This window comes from Hordeum vulgare, chromosome 3H (assembly GCF_904849725.1).
Source record: "Hordeum vulgare subsp. vulgare chromosome 3H, MorexV3_pseudomolecules_assembly, whole genome shotgun sequence".
Classification (NCBI taxonomy): Eukaryota; Viridiplantae; Streptophyta; class Magnoliopsida; order Poales; family Poaceae; genus Hordeum; species Hordeum vulgare.
Window position 1 is genome coordinate 19,311,072 of NC_058520.1, and position 10,072 is coordinate 19,321,143.

The 10,072-nt window shown below is 49.3% G+C and overlaps 1 protein-coding gene across 1 annotated transcript; it reads right to left on the reverse strand.

Annotated features, from left to right (window-relative positions):
• Window positions 1-699: 699 nt before the first annotated feature.
• On the reverse strand, window positions 700-4,751 carry LOC123441383. Its single transcript, XM_045117845.1, has 7 exons — window positions 3,505-4,751; window positions 2,569-2,602; window positions 2,410-2,486; window positions 1,938-2,032; window positions 1,623-1,690; window positions 1,433-1,540; window positions 700-1,348 (listed from the first exon to the last, which is right to left on the reverse strand). Exons 1-7 carry the CDS (start codon window positions 4,748-4,750, stop codon window positions 949-951), a joined length of 2,028 nt encoding a protein of 675 aa, XP_044973780.1. The 5' UTR covers window position 4,751; the 3' UTR covers window positions 700-948.
• Window positions 4,752-10,072: the final 5,321 nt, after the last annotated feature.

Below are 10,072 nucleotides of genomic sequence, written 5' to 3' on the forward strand. Positions count from 1 at the left end.
ATTCACTCTTTGACTTAGTCTTGATCAACCTTGAGACTTATCTTCTCTCTATAAAGATGATGTCTTGAAGGTAAACATGAATGTTCACACAATCTTTTTCTTCAAGACATGCTTGCAATAAGCTCAATTCTCACATGATCAATCTTTGGATAAATCCTTGATACCACCTTGATCATCACATAAACTCCTTAAAACTAACTAACAAATGGACTTCAAGAAATGCATATGGACAAATCCTTCGAATATAACAAAAGACAACCATTAGTACATAGGGATTGTTATCAATTACCAAAACTAAACATGGGGCAACAATGTTCTAAGGGACATGCTAGTTGTCGGTCCTGGCTCTTCACTCCATCTCCGCTGCGCCTTGCTTAGTGCTAGATACATTCATTTGAGCGGCAACAAAATTTAGGATAGATGGAGTAGTAGGGTTTTACTTATAACTCAATCTCAAACCTAAGGATGTAAATGGCTTTTCGGGAAAAAAACTTGTTGAACTGTTAGATCAATAAGTGGGATTAAACGGGTTTAAACACGCGTCATTTACATCCTTATCAATATCTCAACTCGATTTTACAGCACCCAGCAACAGAACATGACTCAAGTCCATCTTATGATACAATAAACAACGGCATATAAAAGTGACAATTGAATAAAACGACTGATACTTCATTCACCTACTATGTACAACCAGGATTGAGATTTGGGGTTCTAATTGCAGTTAACTTAGAAGAGCACAACCTGCCACCAGTTTCTTCATGCACCCAAGCAGCAAGAAGGTAGCAAGTAGCAACAACATATGTAGTGCTACTACTAGGCGTCTACTAAGTAGGTAGCAGCAACCAGCACCCTCACATAAGCATCATGTCAATACATTAACCACGGCCGAAACCATAACTAAACACTCCATCTACAATAAGCTTAGGTTTCTACAGACATTCCGTGTCAGTAAGATACGAACTCCATTACATAACGGCGGGAAGAAGACATAACGACGGCTATCGATATCAGCAAGAAGAAAGACAGCAACCAGCCACCCGGGACCACCGCCTTCTCCCTTCGAGAGTCACCGTGCTTGAATTTCCCTTTCTGCCACTTGTCAGGTGTATCCTTCGTATCGACCACAGCTCGTTGTTCACGGCTAGCTTTCCTCCATCTCCTGCCACGTTGATACCTCTCCTGATGAATGGGCTTGAATCTCACCTGCAGCCACCCATGGGATGTATTCTTTGTCTCGATTGGCTTCTCACGAGTTTCAGATGTTGCCTTTGATCTTTTTTGGTCGCTGGCATCTCCGAGAATCCTTTCTTTTGGTATCAGTGTTGATGGCACAATTTGCATGATGCTGAAACAATTGAACCAAGTAAAAAATTAAGATCACTAAAGGGCTCCTTTCAATAATAAAGAGAGGCGACTCATTTTCTTGTACTTGTCCAAAGCTTGAATGACATCACTGATTTTGCTACGCATGACTTCAGCAGATGCTGATGGGTCACTCGGTGATCCGTATAGAGCCAAGTCGAAATCTTCCAAAGCTCTAGGAAACAACAGACATTATGATCAGATATAAATGTAAGTTTATTTCACAAACGAAATGCCTGGTTTCCTCATCTATATACCTCAGGCAAAAATCCACAGCCTTCGATGCAGCTTCACCTTGACCATTATAGGAAGCATATCTTACCATCTGCATCATGATTTTCTTAGGATTCAGTCACGTACGTTGAGAATTCATAATATGAATTTAAATGAATGCCCAAGAATGCTGAGAGTTCATAATTTGAAATCAAGCAATTGCTTTATAAACACACTAGCACGCCTGCCTACATAAACAAAACAAGAAACTTGACTACAAAGGGCTAGCAAAGAGATAAGGATACACTTGTAACATGAAGCCCTGGACTATATCTGTGGGATAGAATAACAGAACTTACTGGTCTGATACTGGAACGCAGAGATGATACTGGCGAAAACTGAAGTAATAATCTGCCTGTATGGTAAGTTGACCTCTCGATTTCCAAGCATTGATCTGCAATTGACCATACAGATGTGAGTGTCCTCTTCATGACAGCCAATTTGCAAGAGCATATATCTCCGGAGCTAATAATGCTATCACACGGGCTGCACTTGCTCAAGATTTTCACCAAGTTACAGAACATCCAAATGAAGAGTGAAATTTGATAAAAAAAAATGAAGAGTGAAATCACATAATATTTAAAATCACTCTTTAGGAGAGTGGATTTTCAGCTGCAGATTAAATTCAGCAGATATTCACAGATGATGCTAAGAAAATAATTGTAGATCAACGGTCCAGACATGCACTTGGTGAATGTTGGCTGCACATCTAGTATATTATACCCAAGACAAATAATGAGCGTATATCAAGAAGTCAGACTTATTAGTTACCAAGTTCTCGAAGCCAGTCTAAAGTCCACAGCACTTGCACCACACACTGCTTCGCACTCAACCTGGCAACAGACATCCTGCAGAAGCAGCAGCATAAATGAAAAAGACATCATGCAAAAAAAACACCGGAACAGGTAAAATTAGCGAAGTTCGAATTACCGCTTAGAGCACTTGTCCGCTGGATTATCCATGTCTGCCCTCGAAAAATTTTTAGATAAAGGAACAGTTAGATACAAAAGACAGCGAAAGAAATACATATAACTTATAAAATGAGCAATTTTATTGCCCCCTCAGCAGATCATGGATCAATTTTTTGGTGGATACATCATTGGGCTGCTCTCATTTCTTCTAACGAATTATGTCAGTGTCCCATAAACAGCACGCATAGCAAGGCCTTCATGCAGTGGTAATATGGTGTCTGAGGGTGCGCGCAGGTTGGTCCACCACACATGGCCAAAACGACCAGCAACATGATATGAAAAGACACGCCCTGGCAGATTGCTGTTATTAGTGGATTTTCAAGATAGTTTTGTTATTTCGTGCTGCATAAGCCACTCGAGGTTGTCTATATCCGTTGATACTTTGATTTTGTTCATGGAACAGATTTGAATTAGCATCAACAAATCATTGTTTTTCCTGTTTGACTGGAGGAAGAGATGAGTCAGCCTCAGTTATCATAAGTGCTATGTGCTGACTAAAGTTAAATAGGTATGTGATCATCCCACAAACTACAAAAAGATGGCATCATGAATCATGATACACCTCGGCTATCTTTGACAACATCAACAGCTATTTCACCTTGCATACTTGCATCTGACCACGATATGAACTTAGAGCACATTTTTTAAGTACGGGCTGCAGCTTCATGCATGTTTCTAACACATCAACATGTATGAATCAGAACATGGGAAAACACAGTTAGATTTTTAAGACGAATGAATGAAGAGCAGCTAAAGTTAATGACCATGAACAGTCCAATGTCCATAGAGTCAATACAGAAACGTTGTCCTAAGCACATATAACCAACAGACAAGAAAGAATTCAGAAGATAAGACTGCTAGTTAAATCACACGGGGATAAAGAAGGAAGAATCACCTGGGGTCATAGTCATGTTGAGGTACTTGGGGAGGTCGCATGGACAGAACATTGCAATGTGGTAGTGGTCTTGTCCGAGAATAATCGGGGCCATTGCTTCCACAGCCGCACATTCCATGTCAACTGCAATGGCCCAGGCAGTCTCATCTTCAGCATTCACCTTGGCCATCATGTAAAAAAGATTGTCATCGCGGGTGCTCAGCACTGGGGCATAGAAAATCAGTTTCTGCAAGTCCAGTTTGTGTGGCTCGTCAGTCCGCACCTGAGGCAATAAAACAGAATAACTTTGGTCCACTGAGATTTTAGCAACATCAACTGTGGAGCAGAGCTCCCACTTGTTCCAAGAGATCTTCCTGTTCCACACATTGGCTCTCCAACCTTTACGGTTGGTCCTGACAACTGGGTCGTCAAATTCTATCTCGATGAATTTGAGGAGATCATCACAGCAGGCCACGTTGCAATAATACTCCGAGGCACGGTGAGGAAGACCATCCTCGTCGAGAAAGTTAACCCTTGATTCGGGCAATGGGATAAACCCAATGACAGGATCCCCGTCAAACAGGTTCCCAAGGAGGAGGACACCATGCAGGAGATCAACCCAGCCCAGTGAGCCTGCAACGGCGATATGCCTGTAGTACAATCTGTGATGACAACACATGAGCTTGTGAGACTGGGATAAGTGCTGCAACGACAACCTGTGGCTGCTCCATGCCTGCGTTTCAGACGAATAGACGTGCGCATCAAACCGCCAATCGTCGTCCTGGGAGACCCACTGGCGGTCGAGGTAGGCCACGGCGAAGTGCTCGCCATCGTCGCCGCGGGGCAAGAGGCCGAACCGGCGTCTTCTGGGGGCTGGAGGGTCCGGTAGCAGTTGCAGTGACTGCTCCCCTGCCGGGGCGGCTTTGTAGACGAAGTGGTGGGTGGAGCCCCAGAATGTGAGGCTGAAGAGGACGAAGGCGGCCCCGGCGGAGACGAGGGAGGGCGGCGCGTAGTCGTCCAAGGCGGAGGCGTGGAGGCCGGGGCAGTTGAGGGTGAAGTAGGAGACGCCGGGCGGGTGGACGAGCCAGAAGGACACCTCCACGGTTTGGCCCTCGGCGGTCTCGCACTCGGCGGTGGTCTCGTTGCGGAGCTTGGAGAAACGCGGCCGCTCGCAGAGCAGGGCCCAGTCGGGGAACCGGGAGGTGGGTCCGGCGGCGTGTGAGCCCATCAGGTCCGAGTGGTGGAAGGAAAAATCGGAGGGCGCCATGGATCTGGATACCGAGGTCGGACGGAACAGGCTCTAGGGCAACCAACAAATTTCGGGAATCAGATCAGATTGCCTGTTGAACACGGGATTGGTCAAGTCGACTGGGGAAAGGTTGGCGGTGCGTGGTGGTGGTGGCACCGTGGTACGGAGGCGGGTCGGCGGGAGTCGCCGTCGACGTCGATGCGGGGAACGAGCGAGTTTGGGTTTTTTCTTTGAGTAAAAGGCGCTGTCGGTCTGAGAACTTGTCCTGTGGGTACACTTAAGTCCCACTACATGTAAACCGAAAAAATCCGTCAGAATTTGTGTTGCGGGTGCATCTAGGTCACATTGGTCATTTGGACCGTTCTGCCACCCACTTTTCTTTTTTCGGAGGTCACGCGAGGCGCACGTGTGGCATGTGAGGGTTGTTTTTTTGCAGAAAAGACCCTCCTCTCTTTGCTAATCACGTATCGGGAAAAGAATGCAAGCAACAAATCGCATGATCGCAAGGTAATCTGATGGAGAGAACCTAATGGACGACCGTGGTAGAGCAAGGGTTTCTCCTAACACTTGTGCTGACGAGGAGGTGAATTTTATCCGCCAGGCCCAGCGTCAACTCCCTGCAATGCTGCACCTCCTCTGCTGATCTTCCTTCGAGTCGATTAATTACCTCCGCCGATGTTCCTTCTCCTCCTCTGCTGCCCCATGATCGTTCTTGAAGGAGGTCACAATGGAGATCGAAAGGCTAAATCCTTAACATTTGTGTGCCTCCATTAGACCGAGTCTACAATTGAAGAAGAACATGGTTAATTCTTGCCTACGTCAGCACTGAATGTTTTTAAACACGTGGTTAATACACATGACAGTGTCCAGGCCCCTTCCTTTCCTAACCAGTAACCAGGCAAGCACATCCACATCACGGTCGTACTGAATCTTATCCAGAACTCATTCCTAACAATTTATGCAACCTGTCTCTGTTACAGGGTCACGACCCAAAGATTCAAGAGGACGATACCCTGCAGGTGCCGCTCCTGAAGCACTGAAGCGCGGCGGCAGCAGCAAGGCACCCGTGGTAATTCTATGTAAGCAATCCTACATCTTGTTGAAATTGTTTCTTCAGTTAACAAAAATGTACAGTACTGAATATTAACTAGAGAGGAGCTAGTGGTTTAACTGAACTCTCTGCGATTGTCTCTGCGCGGTGGGCGCGTCATGCGCCGGAACCACCGGCACGTGGGCGTTGAGCTCGCAGACCGTGGCTTTCGTGGGGCTGTACCTCATGGCGATCGGGTGCGCCGGTGCGGCGGGGTGCGGTCGTCGCTGCTGCCATTCGGCGCAGAGCAGTTCGACGACGACAGCGCGATGGACCGGGAGGGCAAGGCGTCCTTCTTCAGCTGGTTCTACCTCCACGTGAGCTTCGGTCCTATCATCTCCGGTGTGTTCCTCGTCTGGATTCAGCATCAGCTGGGGCCTTGGCTTTGGCATAGCCACTGCCTGCATCGTGCTCGCCTTCGCCGCCTTCGTGCTCGCCACACCCATGCACAAGCGCCGGATGCCCGCTGGCACGACGCTCAAGACCCTCTGCCATGTCGTCGCAGCCGCATGTAAGAAGATCAACGTCAAGGTGCCCGCCAAAGCCGGACACCTCTACGAGGTCAGCGACAAGATCGACTCGCCCCAGTCCAAGAGAAGAGGGTCTTTTCTACAAAAAAACAACCCCCACATGCCACACGTGTGCCTCACGTGACCTCTGAAAAAAGAAAACCGGGTGGCAGACCGGTCCAAATGGCCAGTGTGACCTAGATGCACCCGCAACACAAGTTCTGTGACGGGTTTTTTCGGTTTGCATGTAGTGGGACTTAAGTGTACCCACAAGACAAGTTCTCAGACCGCCAGCGCCTATTACTCTTTTTCTTTCCTTTGATTGGAGATCGAGGACGTACGGGAAGGTAACCCTCACTTTTCATTTAGCAGCCCTCCGTTGTGAGGCCGCGATCTGCTTGGAGTTGGAGGTCGCATAGGGATGCAACAACGCGGCGTCAGACTCCGATAAGCCCAGCGAGGCCTCCTTCTTGCTGCTCGAGGAGGCCAAGCCGGTGGGATTTGACGCCCGGGGGCTCCGGGAGCTCTGTTTTGGCTACCGAATCCCAAGAAAATAGCGAGGGTGGGCGAGAAACGCGGATACCGTGGTTACCATAAAATTCCGAGGAAATACCGCTCGAAATTTTTAAACTAAATTTGAATTCAAACTTTTTTGGGTTAGGAATATATTAGTGCGGGGCTCAAGTAGTACACAAACAAGATGTTGGCGCAGTGGCTGCTTCTGCACCTCCTTCCACAACCTGTATGAGGTCGTAGGTTCAATTCTTCTAGTGTGTTTTTAAATTTTTATTGAAGAGTTAGTTAAGCAAAAAAGAATAAACAAAGAACTTAGGCTGCGCAAGATCATACTTACCAGCAGAGCACCGCCACTTATATGCTTTAGTTGATTTCCTACCATTCTTAACCATACTCTCCTCATTCAAATTCAAAATTTTCAAAAAATTCGATTTTTTTTGCTCGGTAGGCAGCTTTCTCGTGGGGTAGCGAGAAACGCGAATACCGGGCGGTATCCGAATTTACCGCCCGGTAACCAAAACGCTGTCCGGGAGGAGCTGCAGCGGGCCATGTAGACGAAGCGGTGTGTGGAGATCCGCCTCTAGCTCGGGAAGCTGAACCTGATGCGGAAGAGGACGAAGGCGGCCTCGGCGCAGACGACCTGGGGCTCGCCGGAGAAGTCGTCCTCCTGGAGGCCCGGGCAGTGGACGAGGAAGAGAAGTAGGAGACTGTTAGGCATGTACAATGATGCTATTTTAATAACAAATGATAAGGTGGACAAAAGAAAACTCATAAGATAAGAGAAAATCATCCGTCTGCACAGCCCGTTTAATCCTTCCGTTGCAGCCGTTGGATTGACAGTTTGCCAGCAGGAGCAGCACGGGGATAGGTGCTCGACAGGAACAACATCACGCGCAGCACGGGATGCTCCATTGTAGCCGCCAACTCCGGCGAGGCCGCGCTCCATCGTAGCGCCGGTAGAGCTTCAACGCAGCGCCATCGGCCCGTCACAACTTCGGCCATGCTTCATTGCAGCTGCGACACTGCCAGGTCATGCTCCAACGCAGCGCCGGCGACCCGTTGCAGCTCCGGCCATGTTTCATTGCAGCCACAACACCAACACGAGGTGCTCCAACACAACACCGATGACCCGTCGCAGCTCCGGCCATGCTTCATTGCAACCGCAACACTAGCACACGGTGATCCATTGCAGCGCCAGCGACCCGTCGCAGCTCTGGCATGCAGCTCCGTTGCTCTGTAGCTCCGGTCAGCACGACCCCAGAACGGTACTCCATTGCAACTCCCGACCAGCGACGAGATTCGGGATCGAAGCATCGCAAGTTGAAGTGTAGCTTCGCCGACGGCGGGATCCAACTTGTAGGAGCACTGCGCCTTGAGTTGCAACTCCGACAACGCACGAGAGATGAGCTGAAATGGGTGTGTGTGAAGATGGAGGAAGGAGACGAAGTGGATCTCGACAGGGGAAAGGAAAATGAGTGGCTCGTGTTAAACCTGGAGATAAGATAGATGAGGTGGTGCCTGGTCCCACCAATACGTGGCACGCGCGCGGGGCGAATGATTTCCCCGGCTGTTATTAAGTGATTTCCCTTATTTAAGATAAAACAAGAGGTACCGTGGTACGGAGGCGGGTCGGTGGGAGTCGCCGTCGCCGTCGATGCGGGGAACGAGCGAGGTTGGTTTTTTTTCTTTGATTGGAGATCGAGGACGTACGGGAAGGGAACCCTCAGTTTTCATTTAGCAGCCCTTCGCTGTGAGGCCGCGATCTGCTTGGAGTTGGAGGTCGTATAGGGACGCAACAACGCGGCGTCAGACTCCGATAAGCCCAGCGAGGCCTCCTTCTTGCTGCTCGAGGAGGCCAAGCCGGTGGGATTTGACGCCGGGGGGCTCCGGGAGGAGCTGCAGCGGGCCATGTAGACGAAGTGGTGACGCGGAAGAGGACGAAGGCGGCCTCGGCGCAGACGACCTGGGGCTCGCCAGAGAAGTCGTCCTCCTGGAGGCCCGGGCAGTTGACGAGGAAGAGAAGTAGGAGACTGTTAGGCATGTACAATGATGCTATTTTAATAACACAAATGATAAGGTGGACAAAAAAACTCATAAGATAAGAGAAAATCAGCCGTTTAATCCTTCCGTTGCAGCCATTGGATCGACAGTTTGCCAGCAGGAGCAGCACGGGGATGGGTGCTCGACAGGAACAACATCACAGGCAGCACCGGATGCTCCATTGTAGCCGCCAACTCCGGCGAGGCCGCGCTCCATCACAGCGCCGGTAGAGCTTCAACGCAGCGCCAACGGCCCGTCACAACTTCGGCCATGCTTCATTGCAGCTGCGACACTGCCAGGTCGTGCTCCAACGCAGCGCCGGCAACCCGTCGCAGCTCCGGCCATGTTTCATTGCAGCCACAACACCGACACGAGGTGCTCCAACACAACACCGACGACCCGTCGCAGCTCCGGCCATGCTTCATTGCAACCGCGACACTGGCACACGGTGATCCATTGCAGCGCCAGCGACCCGTGGCAGCTCCGGCATGCAGCTCCGCTGCTCTGTAGCTCCAGTCAGCACGACCCCGGAACGGTGCTCCATTGCAACTCCCTACCAGCGACGAGATTCGGGATCGAAGCATCGCAAGTTGAAGTGTAGCTTCGCCGACGGCGGGATCCAACTTGTAGGAGCACTGCGCCTTGAGTTGCAACTCCAGCAACGCACGAGAGATGAGCTGAGATGGGTGTGTGTGGAGATGGAGGAAGGAGACGAAGTGGATCTCGACAGGGGAAAGGAAAATGAGTGGCTCGTGTTAAACCTGGAGATAAGATAGATGAGGTGGTGCCTGGTCCCACCAATACGTGGCACGCGCGCGGGGCGGATGATTTCCCCGACTGTTATTAAGTGATTTTCCTTATTTAAGATAAAACAAGAGGTGACCTCTTAGCACAATATGTCTCACCATGTTTTTAGGAATAACTAGTTATTGAAGATAAGGCTAAGAGGTGATCCATTGTAAGATTTTTTTTTGCCATCTCTAAATTACATGCAAGACTTAAGATAGGACAACTTATCAACCATTGTACATGCCCTTAGGAGTCGGTCTATCAAGTCCACTGCACTACAGGAGACGCTACAAGCAAGTTAGCATCTCAGCGACGACTACGTCAACCCTTCAAGCTTCGTCACTGTCAGTGGAACAAGCAATAGGATTCGAGGCCCATCCACTCGCTACGCATGCA

Coding starts and splice junctions, on each gene's coding strand:
- LOC123441383 (XM_045117845.1), bottom strand. CDS start 4,750: ATGGCGCCCTCCGATTTTTCCTTCCACCACTCGGACCTGATGGGCTCA. Junction 2,487..2,568: donor GCGGACAAGTGCTCTAAGCG/GTAATTCGAACT, acceptor CTGCTTCTGCAG/GATGTCTGTTGCCAGGTTGA. Junction 2,033..2,409: donor AGACTGGCTTCGAGAACTTG/GTAACTAATAAG, acceptor GGTCAATTGCAG/ATCAATGCTTGGAAATCGAG.